This window comes from Purpureocillium takamizusanense, chromosome 1, assembly GCF_022605165.1.
Source record: "Purpureocillium takamizusanense chromosome 1, complete sequence".
NCBI lineage: Eukaryota > Fungi > Ascomycota > Sordariomycetes > Hypocreales > Ophiocordycipitaceae > Purpureocillium > Purpureocillium takamizusanense.
In genome coordinates, this window is record NC_063068.1 from 1500035 (window position 1) to 1514935 (window position 14901).

At 57.6% G+C, this 14901-nt stretch overlaps 4 protein-coding genes across 4 annotated transcripts; 2 read left to right on the forward strand and 2 right to left on the reverse strand.

The window, feature by feature from the left end:
- The first annotated feature begins 1775 nt into the window (after window positions 1-1775).
- On the forward strand, window positions 1776-3637 carry CRH1_1 (Licheninase). The gene is made up of 3 exons (XM_047981316.1): window positions 1776-2417; window positions 2600-2868; window positions 3014-3637. Exons 1-3 carry the CDS (start codon window positions 2327-2329, stop codon window positions 3485-3487), a joined length of 834 nt encoding a protein of 277 aa, XP_047837274.1. The 5' UTR covers window positions 1776-2326; the 3' UTR covers window positions 3488-3637.
- Window positions 3562-6768, reverse strand: PFK1 (6-phosphofructokinase). Its single transcript, XM_047981317.1, has 3 exons — window positions 5683-6768; window positions 5138-5608; window positions 3562-5081 (listed from the first exon to the last, which is right to left on the reverse strand). Exons 1-3 carry the CDS (start codon window positions 6400-6402, stop codon window positions 3912-3914), a joined length of 2361 nt encoding a protein of 786 aa, XP_047837275.1. The 5' UTR covers window positions 6403-6768; the 3' UTR covers window positions 3562-3911.
- Window positions 6769-7222: 454 nt separating this feature from the next.
- SRB4 (RNA polymerase II mediator complex subunit) lies at window positions 7223-9888 on the forward strand. Its single transcript, XM_047981318.1, has 3 exons — window positions 7223-7916; window positions 7973-8358; window positions 8409-9888. The coding sequence occupies exons 1-3, from the start codon at window positions 7633-7635 to the stop codon at window positions 9635-9637; spliced, it is 1899 nt and encodes a 632-aa protein (XP_047837276.1). The 5' UTR covers window positions 7223-7632; the 3' UTR covers window positions 9638-9888.
- Window positions 9889-9925: 37 nt separating this feature from the next.
- On the reverse strand, window positions 9926-14788 carry JDV02_000504 (uncharacterized protein). The gene is made up of 5 exons (XM_047981319.1): window positions 14217-14788; window positions 14023-14085; window positions 13353-13617; window positions 12326-13301; window positions 9926-12272 (listed from the first exon to the last, which is right to left on the reverse strand). Exons 1-5 carry the CDS (start codon window positions 14434-14436, stop codon window positions 10251-10253), a joined length of 3546 nt encoding a protein of 1181 aa, XP_047837277.1. The 5' UTR covers window positions 14437-14788; the 3' UTR covers window positions 9926-10250.
- Between the last annotated feature and the right edge of the window lie 113 nt (window positions 14789-14901).

Sequence of the window (14901 nt, forward strand, 5' to 3'; positions counted from 1 at the left end):
GAGTTGGCCTCCCTCGCGAGATGGGGAAGACAACCACCCCGGTACTGTGCATTACGTGCTGCGCAGGTATGCGGCGCGCGGCAAGCCCCAATCCACCGACCGCTGTCAGTCATTCACCAGCCGAGACATGGCGGGCCCCCCCCTACCGGCTGTCGTGCCAAACTCAATTGCCTACAACCATAGAAAGAACAGTCACCACCAGCGCGAGGCAGCGTGGACAGTTGGTCGGGCGAGGGGGGAGGAGAAGCGGGCGGCCGGAAGGGCCGGGTCGTGGGCACTGGCCCTCCCTCGTCCTCGTCCCTCCTCGCCATTGTCGTAGCCGCCGTCGTCGTCGTCGGCAACGTCAACGTCGTCGTCGTCGGCAACGTCAACGTCGTCGTCACGGGCTAGGGCGGGCACGGTACGTAAACATGCGGGGCGCTCCAATTCAGTTGATTCGAGTTAGGTTACTGCGTAGCGGGTTGGGGGAGCGACCGTTTTGTGCCCACTTCACCTCCCTCCCATCCAACCCGACCAGTCGTGCGTGGCGTCTGCCAACGGGTCTGCGTCTTAGACAAAGGTCGATAGAGCCCTGGCCCTCGTCGAATCGGCATTTAGAATGTAGCGGGTAGAGGGCGGTGGGCTAACTACGTTAGTTCCTATTTTTATGAATGGGCTGTCCGTCGCCTCCCTCACCCGATCATTTATCGAAAAGTTTATTTTGTCCCCTCTCATCAGCCATCGGGGAAAAGAGCTGCGGCTGCTGCGGCTGCCCAGCCAGCCAGCCAGCCAGCCAGCCAGCCAGCCAGCGGCGTTTGCCCCGGCAACGGCCGGACCGGAGGGCAACACGAGCGGGCAGGGCGTCCACCCGACCTTTGTGCGATACGAAGGAAACAAAGGGCATGTGATGCGACGCATGTGAGGGCGAGCACAAGCGGAGAGAGCATGTCATGCCTGCATGGCTCTCTCTCTCTTTCTGGCTCTCCATCCATCTCTTTCGCCTTGCTTGCATCAGTGGGGACCACCTGCACCATCCACTGAAAGCCCCCGCCCCCGCCCCTTCAGGCAGCGGCCGTTGCGCCAGAAACCGCCCTCCTCCTCCGCGCGGGTGCATGCCTGCACAAACGTTGCCTACATACTAACCTACCACTACCACCACCCCGCCAACCGTGCGGGACGCTGGCCTGCTTGCCCCATTCATGCATGGCATATCTCATCGCACGTTGCTGCCATCCATCCATCCATCCATCCACTGTGCATATGTTATATGTACAGTATGTTTGTGTATGCGGCGGCTAAGCCCGTTCGCGGACCGAGGCCGTTCTCAGGCCCGAGTTCTATTTTCATGTTTCGACGGCCTGACGTGAGACAAAGGGCACTGTAGCACGGCAAAAAAGCAAACATGACAGAGAGAGACAAGAGAAAATGGGTCAGCGAATATATGGTCAAGACACGCAGGAGGTCCAGGGCCGCCAACGTAGGTAATGGTATGTGACCGGGGGGAGCTAGTTGATGAGGTAGCCCCCCAGGAATACGCACATACAACAGTAGTTGGGTCATCTCGTGTTAGATGCAAAGAGCTAAGCATGCGGACTACTAAACTAAGGTATTGGCAACCAGAGGGAATCGGTGGCCAAGGCTCGTGGCTCGATGGGATGGGATGGGCTGCGGGGGGCGGGTGGCGGAGTGACCAAGTTGATGGATGGAACCCGCGATAGTAAACATCCCCGTCGACCTACAAAGTGCCCACATCCCGGGGGGCCGGCGCCCATCGTTGACCGTGTGTGTGTGTGTGTGTGTGTGCCCTGTTCCCCGTCCTTGCTCCGCCGCTCGCTCGCTCGCTTGCGCGTTGATCCTCCTCCTCCTATTTTGCGGACGCCCCGACAGTCCACCCTGCCTCCTCTTACGAAATCCTCTCATCACGGACCTGCTGCCACGATCGTGCACGTCTTTCTTTGTTCTTTATTAACCGGGATCCTCCGCCGCCGCCGCCGCCCCCTCCTTCAGCTGTACCCAGCTCCGAGCAACTATCCTCCTCATCCATACTACTGCTACTCCCCTATCAAGTGCTTTCTGGAGCTACGAAAAGCAATCGGCTTAGAAGCGTTCCCTCCCCGGCCCCTTGCCTGCCCTTTTCTCTTTTTCCCATCATCTCATATTTCGCCTGATCTCGAGTCTCACCACGGTGGACTCTGAGGCAGCTAACGTAGCAAACAGATTTCTCCCCAGGCAGCACAGCACGTGAAATCCTCACGCCTGGGCCCGCACGTCAGGACTGGCGGCAGCATCATCATCATACGACGACACACGCCTTTCACTCGCCCATTGTCGTTAAGGAAAAAAAGTCATGTTCTCCAAGTCCCTTGCCCTGGCCATTGCGGCGGCCTCGTCGCTCGTCTCAGCCCAGACGTCGACAGCTTGCAACCCTCTCAAGACCAGTAAGCCCAATTCGCCGCAGCCTGCTTACTTCACTTACACACGCCTCCCCCCCCCCAAACTCTAAAGCAACACGATCCACCGCATCACCAACCAGCACCACCACCACCACCATCTTGAACAGAAAAAGCGAAGCAAAGAGAGAGAGAAACTGTCACTAACCAGCCATTGCCATCTCGAATAGCCTGCCCCGCGGACCCTGCGTTTGGCTCCAAGAAAGTCGTCTGGAACTTTGCGAATGGCGCCTGTTCGTCTCTCAAGGCGCTCGGAAGCACCAGCCAAATCACCTACGGCAACAACGGCGCCCAGTTCTCCATCACCCAGCAGGGCCAGGCGCCCACCATTGCCACGAGCCAGTACCTCTTCTTCGGCCGCGTCGACGTCCAGGTCCAGGCCGCCCCCGGTCGGGGCATCGTGACGGCGTTTGTGCTGCAGTCGGACGACCTCGATGAGGTGAGAGAACCCACAGCCTCCAAATTCCTCCTCCTCTATGAGGGGATTCGGCGCTACAACAACAACCCCCTCTGCCCCCTCTTCTCTCAGGGGAAATAAATGTACGTGATTTGCGGTTTATACTGAACATGCATGGCATCATTAGATCGACCTGGAATGGGTCGGCGCCGACAACTCCCAAGTCCAAAGCAACTACTTCAGCAGAGGCGACACGTCCAGCTACGACCGCGGCGCCTTCCACCCCGTCTCCAACCCGACCGGCTCGACGCACACCTACTCCATCGAGTGGACGTCCAAATACGTAAAGTGGATCATCGACACGCAGACGGTCCGCACCCTCACGTACGAGCAGGCCATGGCCAAGGGCGGCGCCGCCGGCTTCCCCCAGACCCCCATGCAGGTCAAGCTCGGCACCTGGATCGCCGGCCGCCCGGATGCCTCACCCGGCACCGTCCAGTGGGCCGGCGGCTACGTCGACTGGTCTCAGGCGCCGTTCAATGCCTACTTCAGGAGCATCAACATTACAGATTATGCCGGTGCGGACAGTTACGGCAAAGACGCCAAGCAGTACGTCTACGGGGATCACTCTGGCACCTACCAAAGCATCAAGGTTCAGTAAACGCAGGAAACGATAGAATAGAAAGGGCTTTCTGGACAAAGGGATGGATTGGAATTGGATTGGGACTGGGGCGGCGGGTATATTATCGGACATTTCGTAGTTATACGATGCATAGCAAGAATAGCTTATGGGGGCCATCTAATTTCAGATAGGTTCAAGATTCAAGGCTGGCCCAGTACTGGCGCTCGTGTTGACAGGATGACCCTCGCCCGGGCGACTTGTAAGGCGAAAGAGGTTCAAGTCAGCCAAGGGTGGGAAAATCGTTCCTGAAGCTTCGTAATGCGCAACATGGAGGAACGAGAAAAACAGCGCCAACTCCGCAGTGACCAAGAACATGTCCAAATGCAAACCCTGACCATTGTCTTGCCGACTCCTTTGTTTTTATATTTCCAAATCAAGGTCCTACCGCACGCGGCTCTCCTTCTCAGACGATGCCACGCTTAGTGTCCTTAGCAATCAGGCCGGTCAAGCTCCTCTCCGGCCTCGGGTAGTCGGGCCTGCCGCCGAGCATATCCACCACGTCGCGCAGGCCCAACCAGTGTGCCGTTTTAGGCCTCCGATTTGGCCAGTCGGTCCCGCGCTCCTCCAGGTCCTTCATGGGCGTGAAGACGACGTCCGATCCCTGGATGCCGATGACGGCTGTGCTGTTGGGGTCCCTCTTGACGCGGTTGTGTGCGTGGCAGCCGTAATCCTCGAGGTGCTGGATGCACTTGATGGCCAGGCGGACGGCGCGGCAGCGGTCCATGGGCGACGGCGCGCCTCCCTGCTGGACGTGGCCGGGGATGCTCTCTCGGCTTTCGAACCGGTCATGAGCCTCCTCGCGGATGATGCTTGCGATGAGCTTAGCATCGTAAACTTTGCTGGACTTTTCGTTGACCAGGATCAGGCGCCCCGCGCGCGACTGGCCCCTGTCGTTCTTGAACTCTTGCTTGAGATGGTTGACATCGGCGTTGAGCATCTCGAGACTGATGCCCTCCTCGGGGATGTAAACCGCCGACGCGCCAACGTTGAGACCACTGAGCGTCGCAATATAGCCCGAACGGCCGCCCTGTGTCTCGATGACAAACACCCGACGACGGGTAGCCGATGCGGACTGCTTGATCTTGTCGCAGTAATTCACCAGCTCGTTGAGACAAGTGTCGGAGCCCAACGAGTACTCTGTTCCCGGGACGTTGTTGGAGATGGTGGCAGGGAGCAGGCAGATGGGGATGCAAAGCGACGGGTACTCCTCCCTAGCCTTGCGCAGCTGCGAGACGGAGTGAAAGGCCTCAAAGCCGCCAACGATGAACAGGGCGTCAAAGCCGTACTGCTCGATCAGGTCGGCAATCAGATCCATGCCAGAGTCGGACGGCAGCTCCCGGTTCGTTCCAATCTCGGATCCGCCCTTGCTGGCCCAGCCATCCACCTCGAGCCAGTTGAAGGGGCGAACCGAGCCCAGGGGTTTGTCACCATGATGCCGCGCGAAGCCAGCAAAGCCATTGTGGATGGCAACGGGGTCGTGCCCGCGGCTGATGCAGTATGCGACGGCAGCGCGCACCGCCGCATTCATGCCACCAGCAGGCGCTCCAACATTGATGAAGCCAATTTTCATCCTCTGTAAACGCTTCATTAGCACCCGCATGTTGATACGCACTGAAATCTTCAACTTACGCTTTTTTCCGGAAGCTTATGGTCGGCAACCATAGCATTGGTGGTTGTGAGGTAGGAGAAGTACTGATCGGCAAACTCGGCGTCCCGCAGCGACATGGCTTTCTCGAAATCCTTGGCGTCGACCGCTGCTGCCACCTTCTTGGTATCTTGGACTGCTTCCATGAGCGGCTTGCGCACAATCTTGTTCTCGTTGATGGCAATGAAGCATGTCTCGGTCTCGGGCGTGGCCTCGAGGACAGCGTGGACTGCCTCGACACCTTGCAAGGTGCCCAGCATTCGATCGTACGCCACGGCCGTTCCACCACGCTGGACGTGGCCAAGGGTGGTGATGCGCGTATCCAAGCCGAGGCCGTCCTCACTCTTGTCGGCCAGCAAGCCTCTGACATCCTCCGGGGAGATCTTGGTCCCGTCCTTGTCGCGGGCTCCCTCGGCGACGATGACAATGGTTTTGCGCTTGCCCATACTTCGGTGCTAGGAGATAATCAGCAAAACTCTTTTCATCGCTGCCTGCAGGCTATTTTTATCCCCCCCGCGCAATCACTCACCCGTGTCACCACCTGGGCCATGTCCTCCCGCCAATCCTGCGGCTGGGGGCGCTCTGGTATGAATATGAAATCGGCGCCTGATGCAACACCAGCAAGAAGGGCTAGCCAGCCGCAATGGCGGCCCATGACCTCAATGACAAAGGCGCGCGAGTGCGAAGAGGCAGTGGCCTCGATGTAATCAACCATTTCGCAGATGCGCGAGAGGGCCGAATAGCAGCCAACGGTGGCATCGGTGCCAGAGAGGTCGTTGTCGATGGAGCCCACAATGCCGACAATGTTGAGGTTCTTGTACGGGGCAATCTGTTCCTTTGTGAGCTGGCCTTTGGAGACGAGCTCTTCAAGAAGCGAAGGCCACTCGGCACGAAACTTGTCGGCACCGGTCAAGGAGCCGTCTCCTCCACAGATGATGAGAGCATCGATGCCGTGAAGGACCATGTTCTTAGCGGCAGTCATGCGACCCGGTCGCTCGTAAAAGGCCATGCACCGTGCAGTGCCGATAAGAGTGCCTCCTTCGGACAGCCAGCCGCGGACATCGTGCCACTCCATCTTCTTGATGTAGTCTCCGCCGCGAACCAGACCCTCGTAGCCTTCGTAGATGGCGAACGCATCGCAGCCCAGGTGGATGGCGGTCCGGACGACGGCGCGGACGACGGCGTTCATGCCTGGGGAGTCGCCTCCCGAGGTCATGACGGCGATTTTCTTCTTGGGCGCGGCGGCCATGGCGGCGGTCGAGCGGGGCAGTGGTTTCGTCGTCGTCTTGGTCGTCGTCTTCGTCTTCGTGGTGGTGGTGGCGGGGTACGGTCCCAGGGTCACTGGCAACTTTGAGCCCGCCACAGGTAGTCGAAGATTGAGGGAAGAGATACAAATTGATGCAGATGTGATGATAATTTAGGGAAAACGGCGTCTACGGGCGCATGATGTAGGAGGGCGGCCACGGCGAGATGCCAAGAGTGAGGCGAATCAGGTTTATCTTATGCTCCAACGTTGGCGGCGAGAGATGGTCCCCTCAGTAGGAGGGGCTGTTTTGGGTGGGTAGCGTATGTCAACCCAGAAGCGGTGGGGTGTTTTCAGCGCTGCAGCAGGACGACCAGAGGGGAAACAGCTTGGTAGCAGAATTTCCCTTATCAGCGAGTCAATGACTGCTGTAAATTCATTATCGGGTGAGCGCACCCAGGTGTGGCACTGCCGCTAGTTCAGGCAAAGCTTCCAGAGAGCTATTTTCCTGGCAAAAAGGTTACCTATTGGCGGCTCGTTGAGCTGCCCACGGCCTAGCTCCACGATGACGGCGGCACATCGGAGCTGCCGGTGGATCTCAATCGCCTGAGACGGATTCGAACAAGGCGCGCGGGCCTCCGTCCAACCCGCGACTGCGTCATTATTCCAGGGTATTAGTCGTTTGAAGAGAGGGAGGGCGGAAACGCGGCTGTTGGCGGCGGCGGCGGCGGCGAACACGGGCGTCACTCGAACCGGCTGACGACTTCCAGGTAGGCACGTCCCATCCCAAAAAGAAGCAGGCTCCAACACGCCCGTCTTGTGTGTGCATCTACTACCTCTGTAGTTATTTCTGTTCTTTTCCTGCCTTTTAGGTACTTTGTACTTCCTGAGGCGGCTGGTTGCAGCATATTCATATTGTACTAATTTCACGCAGAGCCGCAACCCAACTTCCCACCGCCTGCCTAAAGTGATCAGCACCAGCCACGGACACCCACCACCAGCCACTACCATGCCCCCCACCGCCCAGCCAGCCCAGCCGAGCTCCATCGTCCATGTTCTGCCGCTGGCGTTCATGCATCCGACCACGGTCCATCCGTCTGCGGCAGGCCTTCCTTCGTTGCACATGGAGTAGGTAGCTTGGCCCGGCGTCTCACAACACGCGTCCTTCAGACTTCTCTCTCTATTCACGGCCTCCGGAATAAGCATTGAAGCCCTCTCCCGCCGCTGTGCACGGCCATGGCAACCAAAGATGGCCCGCCGCCGCTCTCGCTGCGGCCGTTCCCCGTGGCCGACCGGCAACCCAGCAACCTCGCCGACTTCATCGCTCGCGTCAACGCCCGTCCGGGCGGCTTTCGCAGTCTGACAGAAGCCAAGCTGCGCGAGCAGATCAAGGTTGAGGAGAACCCTGATCATGACGCGGAACAAGAGGACGTCGACATGTCGGACGTCGCTGATGATGAGGATGCCCCCGCCAGCAGGGATCCCAACATTGCCCGCATGGAAGTTCTCAAGAACATTGAGTAAGGCCCTATTTGCGACTTCGAAGGAAACAACGGCGTACTGATGCACACCGTAGCTTAGCAAGCAACACGGCCATGCTCACCCTCGACTCCCTCTCACTCCTTCTCTCGAAACAGAACCCGACACAGGCCGGTTTGACCCTTTCGCAGCAGCTTCGCGACATGGTGGGCATTGGTACTCTCGGCGCCGACAAGCTGGATGAACCAAGCGCCAACGATGCCCAAACAAAAGCTCATGAGGAGGTTGCCGTTGGCTGGACCCTGATGGAGATCAACAAGGCCAGGAATGCCGCCGAGGCCGCGAGCCTCTTTCTGGAGCGCGAGGTGGACACTGAAAGTAGATATTGGGAGGAGGTCATGTCGGTCAAAAAGGCTGGCTGGTCCATGTGTCGAGTGCCGCAGGAGCGACATACACTGGGCGTCCGCTTCGGTTTCTCAGAAGGTATGACGCTCCCACCAAAGCTCAACGTGTACGCTTACTGACTGAGCTAGCTGCGGCCGAGTTCAAGAACAACGGTTTAGCGCCCATGCGAAGAAGTGAAGACGGTTCCATCGAGCTTGACCTTGGCCGTCTTGGCGGCGTGTCAGAGGGCTTGGTCGTCACATACGAAAAGGACGACAAAATCGTCGGCCGATCGGTCCCCTGGCGGCGATCCCCAGACGACCCTTTACTTGAGTCCCGCGTGCTCGAATCACGCAACACCATCTTCTCGCAGGAGCTCTGGCATGAGCTGACTCGTGAAGCCCGCACCCTCGCCGCTTACGATGTTCGCCTGCAAGGGTCGCGCTTGACATGTAAAGTTGACGAGTCATCTAAGATCACTATCGAGCTATTACCCCTCGAGGCTTGCCCGTCACCAGACGATTCGTTAGCTGAGAATGGGACGACAGAGATGACTCTACTGTCATTGCATATCCTTCTAAGCTACGCCCACCGTTACAACGAACTCATGAGGACACGTCCAATCCCCCCTCATGTCTCGCGCGCCCGTGGGCAGCAAACCTACGCTCTTCTTCGACCCATAATTGCGCGCTTGAAATCCAATATTAGCATCAGGGCTTGCACAGAATACGTCGGAGACCTTGTCGGAGCCCTTCAAAAGGCTGGCTTGCCGTCGTCGTTTACACTCCGCACGCCTCAGCTCTCCATGATTGAGTCTGGTGCCAGCGGCCCGAACCAGCAGTCTGGCGCTCAGACCCTCGTCCGCAATATGCTCCAGCCGCTCGAATTTACCGTCAAGGTTGTCATTCTCGACGACATGTCGTTCACCATCCGCGGGCGGACTCTTCTCTTCCCCTTTACAGCTACATACTACCATGTCCTTCTGCCGCCTTCGTCGCCGTTGCAGTCAATGGCCGCTCCCTTCGCAGACGGATACTCGGAGCTTCGCACGCTCTCCGAATACGTCCAAACAGCTGTTGCGCGCACTCTCGCGATGCATAACATTTCTAGGCTCTCCGCGTCGTCGACCAACTGTGAGTGGGCGCTGGATATCGTCGGGACGGCCATCCAAGACGCCGAGGCCAATCGCTCCGCGCTGCACTTTGCTGTGCGTGACGTCGACTCTGGGTCCACCATTGTCCTCACGAGTGTCCCCGCCGGCGAGTCTGGCAGCAACGGTGGTCAGAAGGCGTGGACGTGGGCCAAGAACGGGAGCGGTAGTGAAAGCAGGACGTTGGAGGCTGTGGTCGATGACTTCTCCCGCACGGTCAACTTGTAGCACGATGACCCTGGTCCTGGACTCGGTCTACTCTGGTCTTCGCAACTTGAGGGCCCTCATTTTTGGTGACTGACATGCCGGTGCCTACGAAGATGCGATCGTATAATGAGGGTGTCTTGGGCATTTACTTTTGTCTCAAGCCAGGCTCATGGCCCTACTGGGCGCTTGGTTTTAGCAGAGCTCACATGTTTTGGCGAGTTGTGCAGCAGGATATACCCCTACGATAGTAACGAATAAACGGTGGTTAGAGCAAGTTGTTCGCGTCAGGGGCGGGCGTGAAGAAGTAGAAGCGGTCATCATCATGAGCTCAGTATATACCCTCCCGTCCCGGAAGACCCTACAACTGCCTGTTCCCTAGTCTCATTGATAGGCTTCCGGGCAAAATGTCGTGCGAGGCACCTCAAAATCACGTCGCCACATGCCATCCGTCTATCCCCGAGTCGCGTGCAAACGAGACCAATCATGCCACCCATAGCAACAAACCTCCTTCGCGCCGACGCCACGCCCATCCACCACCAGCCCTGAGTGAGAAAATGCACACACGACCAAAGTAAAGAGAAGGTAGCAAGGACAAACGACCGTCCCGCGGCGGACGTCTCCATGGCGAGCCCTACTACTCTCTTCCGTGAAAGAGAAACTTGAGCTCGCTCACGTTGAGACGGCCAATCTTCATGCTCTCCGTCTCGTCGAGCGCCGCCTCGACAATCTCCTTCTTGCGCTCCTGGAGCTCCATGATGCGGTCCTCGACCGTCTCCTGGGTGAGGATGCGATGCACCTTGACGTCCTTGGTCTGCCCGATGCGGTGCGCGCGATCGACGGCTTGCATCTCAATGTACGGGTTCCAGAACGGATCCATGATGATGACGTTGTTGGCCGACGTCAAGTTAAGGCCCGCGTTGCCCGCGCGGAGAGACACGAGCATGACCATCGCCTCTGGCTTCCTCCGAAAATCCCGTGCCGCCTGTGCGCGCTGGTCGGCGGACATGCTGCCGTCGTATCGCAGGGGCTTCAGCCCCAACTTGTCGTGTGACATGGCTACCTCCAGCAGGTCCAGAAGCAGCGTCCACTGGGAAAAGACAATGGCTTTTTCCTTGCTGGCCTGGATTCTCTTGAGCAGCTCCATGCATGCAGTGACTTTAGCAGATGGCATCCAAGTCTTGTGCAAGTATCGCATGTACTTCTTGTAGGCGGCCCGGTTCTTCCCAGCCTCGACACGAAGACTCTTCAGCATCGACGGCTTCACCTCCTCCTCCTTCTTCTTTCCTTTCTTCTTCTTCCTCTTCTGCTTCTCAGAGGCATCTGCATCGCCGCTGCCGGCTCCACTGGTTTTCAAATAGTCCGTGTCGTCAAAGTCATCATCGACAATGAAGTCCTTGAGGTTGCCGTTGCCATCAACATCATCAGCGTCGTGGTCGTCATCCGAGTCTGATTCCTCATCGTCGCTGTCAGAGTCTTCGGCGTCTGCCTCATCAGGCTTGACGATCGTTTCTGGCATATGCACAGTTCGGAATGCGTCGTAGGAAAAGCATTTCTTTGGATCAAATGAGCCACGGCAGACCGGGCACTTGGCCGTGTTCGAGTCCTCACCCGACTGAACGGTCATGGTCGCGGCGTTGTCCACCAGTCGAGTGAGACAATCTTGACAGCTGTCGTGGCCGCATGGAACGAAGAAAGAAGGAGATTGTACAGCGTCGAAGCAAATTGGACATTCAAACGCCTCCATGGCCTTGATTCTTTCGACGACCGGCTTCTCGAGATGCCTGACGAGGTCCAGCATTTCCTCGGCGCCAACGCTGAGTGGGACCGCGTCGTCGACATCTAAATTCAGGTGCGGGTGGCAGCAAGCTTGGCGCATGCGCAGTAGAAGCACAAGAATGTTGGAGTAGTTCTTGCCAATAGACCCCTCACGGAGATATTTGCTGAATTGCACTTGCGACTTCTCCTCCAGCTGCTTGTAGAAGTGCCGTTCATCTTCGCAAAGCTCAGCGTGCACGACTTGCTCTGACTTGGCGGGTAAGTTCAGAATTGGTTTCCCCTCCAGCTCCGAGTCTTTCTTGCGTCGCAACATGATGGCTCTGAGCAGAGCCCGCAGCCGCTTCATTGCAACGGATTTTGAAACACCTTGTTTCCCCCAAAGCGTTCCGAAGGACTCTCGAAACTGCTCCCATACGCAGTAGGGCTTGATCTTGAGGAACTTCACCAACGAATACAACTCGATGACACCGTTCATCATCGGCGTGCCTGTGAGGCACCACCTATACGTCGCCTTGATGCTGTGGCACGCTTTCGCAGTCTTTGTTTTCTCGTTCTTGATGTGCTGCGCCTCATCGAGGATGACTCTGTAGAACTCTGCTCTCTCGGGATGCAGCAACGGAAACTTGGCTGAGCTGGCGCGGTCGTTGAGGTCGATGGTCCTATCTCGATTCTCTTCCATGAATTTCTGGAGACGCTTCCACTCGGCAGCGATAGTCCCGTAGGTGGTCAACACAACGTCGTACCGCTGCAAGTCCTCAGAACTAACGCCCTTGGCGTTATGGTAGACGAAGACAGACATGCGGTACGCGAGCTTTGTCTTCGCCTTCAACTCATCTTCCCACTGGCGAATGAGCGACAATGGGCCGATGATGAGATTCGTCTGCCATCATGTTAGCTAGTGTCGTTCTCTCGCCACTAAAACTTTGAACGGACCTTGGGCTTCTTCTTTTGCGGTCGCTCCAACATGAGAGCCAACGTTGAGATCGTCTTCCCAAGACCCATGTCGTCGGCAAGAATACCACCCTTATTGGAACCATCCTCCATCTTCTTCATCCACGAGAGAGCAAGCTCTTGATGAAGATAGAGTGCTCCCCTGAGCCCTGCCGGGGTTCTGTCCCGATTGCGCTCAGGAATCTCCATATCTGGTCGAATATTCTGAAGAAGATCGTCCAGCTCCTTTTCGGTAACTCGTGGGTCGTGATACGCCTCTGACAGAAAGTTGGAGAGTCTGTCGGGAAACGCTTGACCATTCTCGTCCGCGTACATTGAGTAGTCGAAGTGACTCGTACGATTAATAATATCCATCAGCCTTGTATCCCCAAATGGTGGCAGGCTCGGTACCCTTCTAAGGCCGGGGTCTCCAATAGCCACATTTGGGAACATGGGCGTCGCCTGTGGCCCAACCCCGTACGTCAGGGCCGGAGTACCCACGGCGGGTTGCCCATGACAGCCTGACGGGGTCGTCGCGCCCGGCGGATAGCCTGCACTAAAGCTCCCCGTTATTGGGTTCGCCGTGTGCACCCGTGGAGTCGACGGAGCCGTGGCATATGGTCGGCCAAGAGTAGGCGATGGTGAGCCAGCAAGGCCGAGCGGTCGGTCCCAGCTGGGATGGTATGCCCCGGGTATATTCATAGCGGGATTCTCTCCGAGTGATTGTCTATACCCAGAGCTGCTAATCCCCGCCATCGAATCTGATGGCCCAGATAATCCTCGTGAGTTTGCCCGCTGGGTGGCCATCAACCTCGACAGCGCATCCTCGCTTCTTGGGTCCGAAGTTGGTCGCGAAGGACCAGCTGATGATTCCTGGGACAGTTGTTGGGCGAGCTGCCTGTCACGCAACTCCTGCTTGACCCTATTCTCGGCTTTGATTTGCTCCGCAATGTATGTTGCATCATCCTCGACGTCGGACCTAGTGACAATTAACCTCACGATGAATCAGGGCCATATCACTTTCACATACCCTGTCAGGTCGACTATTTCGACGCTCTGTGACGAAGCCATGGGACGTGAGCTTCCCGCCGGAGTCGGCGTCGTCCGTCGAGACTTTGGGGAACCGCCACGCGCAGAAAAGTTGGTCGCCTGTAGCTCCCGCTTGCGGCTTGGTAAGGATCGCGAGGCTGGACTGCTCCATATATCTCTATCCATGGTTTGCCTCCGAGGTGTCGTCACGCTTGCGAGATGGGAAAGGCGATCTCCGAATGGTGAACTTGGATGCGCTTCGTGTGCTTTGTGGAACGTTAGTGAAAGAACATGTGGCAAAGATGGAGAGCGAGGGCGCAGACGAAATGACACGGTTTTGTGCGAATCGCGAGGTGTGTTACGCCCAGGGCTCTTCAGTTTCCAGTGAAGCTGCGACTGCAGAAGGTGCAACCTATGAATGTGTGGGCGGCGCGCGTCTGGTGACAGGTGGCAACTGGAACGGGAGTGGTGAAAGATTGAACAGAGGAGTGAAGGCGCCGAGAAGGCAGCTGACGGAGAAGTGCAGTGCAACGCGAATAGAAAGTAAGGCGAGCCAGCAACAACAATTGGATTGGTGTAGCATGGCCAACGTTGTTGAGACATGCACAAAGAGCGAGTAGAAGGGCTTATAGTAGCACAACGAGGGAGGAGAGAGCGAAGACGAGACTTGCCTGTTGCATATGGCAAGGCTGGCGGAGAGCCGCTGCCTCGTTCAGGTAGTGCGCGGTCGGCCTCTGTATGTAGGTCAGTATCAGCTCACACCAGCTTGTCTTCCTGCACCTTTGACTTCCGGGCCTGCGCCCACGCCTCGAAGAGCAATTCGTCAAGGTTCACGGGCGCGTGTCGGGGGGTTGTCGAAACTCACGCTGCGATTCAGAAACGTTACTGCGTTGTGATGATGCCTGAGACAGTCTCTGCAGGGCAATGACTGCCTTGAGGCGTTCAATCTCTTTCACCGCCTCTCTCCTCTCCCCCTCGACGCCATCAAAGGTCTGGTCCTCGAGGGACTGAAGTATGACGTTTTGGATGGTCAGCTCCTCCTCCAGCTCGGCTAGGGTCTGGCCCTCAGCCATGGCTGTCGCCATCGCTCGTGCTCTGCCGGCGGCTGTGCTGTAGGCATCCGTTCTGGGCAGCCAGGACTGGGGGGGCGGCGCAAGTCGTCGGCGTCGAATCGTCGGCGACAGAGAGCGAGCGGTAGGGGCTCGTTACGCCGTTCTCAGGCGTCGGAGTAGGTAGGCTGTGATTTGTCGTCTCAAGACACGTCCACGCGCCGCCTCTCTGCAGTCGTACCACAGAGTGCCCGTCGGGCGGCTTGGGGGCGGTTGTGGTGGAGCGAGGCTCAAGAAAGAGGCTTGGATGGCGGAGGAAGGTGGGCGACGCGTCGTGTAAAGTGGAAGCGCGAGGCCACGATCGAGCACATAATAGCGTCGGCAGCTAAGAATTGTCTTTGACAGAAGTCACCCGCCCCGCGCGGATTGCCGGTCAAAAGCTCCACTGCACTTGCGCCCCACGTCACCTTGAATGCATTAGCACTAAAGATACTAACCTTA

Bases quoted from the DNA above. Each gene is read 5' to 3' on its own strand.
- CRH1_1 (XM_047981316.1), top strand. From the start codon at position 2,327: ATGTTCTCCAAGTCCCTTGCCCTGGCCATTGCGGCGGCCTCGTCGCTC. The intron at 2,418-2,599 runs GTAAGCCCAATT...CATCTCGAATAG, and splicing joins TTGCAACCCTCTCAAGACCA to CCTGCCCCGCGGACCCTGCG. The intron at 2,869-3,013 runs GTGAGAGAACCC...TGGCATCATTAG, and splicing joins AGTCGGACGACCTCGATGAG to ATCGACCTGGAATGGGTCGG.
- PFK1 (XM_047981317.1), bottom strand. From the start codon at position 6,402: ATGGCCGCCGCGCCCAAGAAGAAAATCGCCGTCATGACCTCGGGAGGC. The intron at 5,609-5,682 runs GTGAGTGATTGC...ATTATCTCCTAG, and splicing joins TGGCCCAGGTGGTGACACGG to CACCGAAGTATGGGCAAGCG. The intron at 5,082-5,137 runs GTAAGTTGAAGA...AAGCGTTTACAG, and splicing joins ATAAGCTTCCGGAAAAAAGC to AGGATGAAAATTGGCTTCAT.
- SRB4 (XM_047981318.1), top strand. From the start codon at position 7,633: ATGGCAACCAAAGATGGCCCGCCGCCGCTCTCGCTGCGGCCGTTCCCC. The intron at 7,917-7,972 runs GTAAGGCCCTAT...TGCACACCGTAG, and splicing joins GAAGTTCTCAAGAACATTGA to CTTAGCAAGCAACACGGCCA. The intron at 8,359-8,408 runs GTATGACGCTCC...TGACTGAGCTAG, and splicing joins CCGCTTCGGTTTCTCAGAAG to CTGCGGCCGAGTTCAAGAAC.
- JDV02_000504 (XM_047981319.1), bottom strand. From the start codon at position 14,436: ATGGCGACAGCCATGGCTGAGGGCCAGACCCTAGCCGAGCTGGAGGAG. The intron at 14,086-14,216 runs GTGAGTTTCGAC...ACCTACATACAG, and splicing joins TAACGTTTCTGAATCGCAGC to AGGCCGACCGCGCACTACCT. The intron at 13,618-14,022 runs GCAAGTCTCGTC...CGTTCCACAAAG, and splicing joins AGCCTTGCCATATGCAACAG to CACACGAAGCGCATCCAAGT.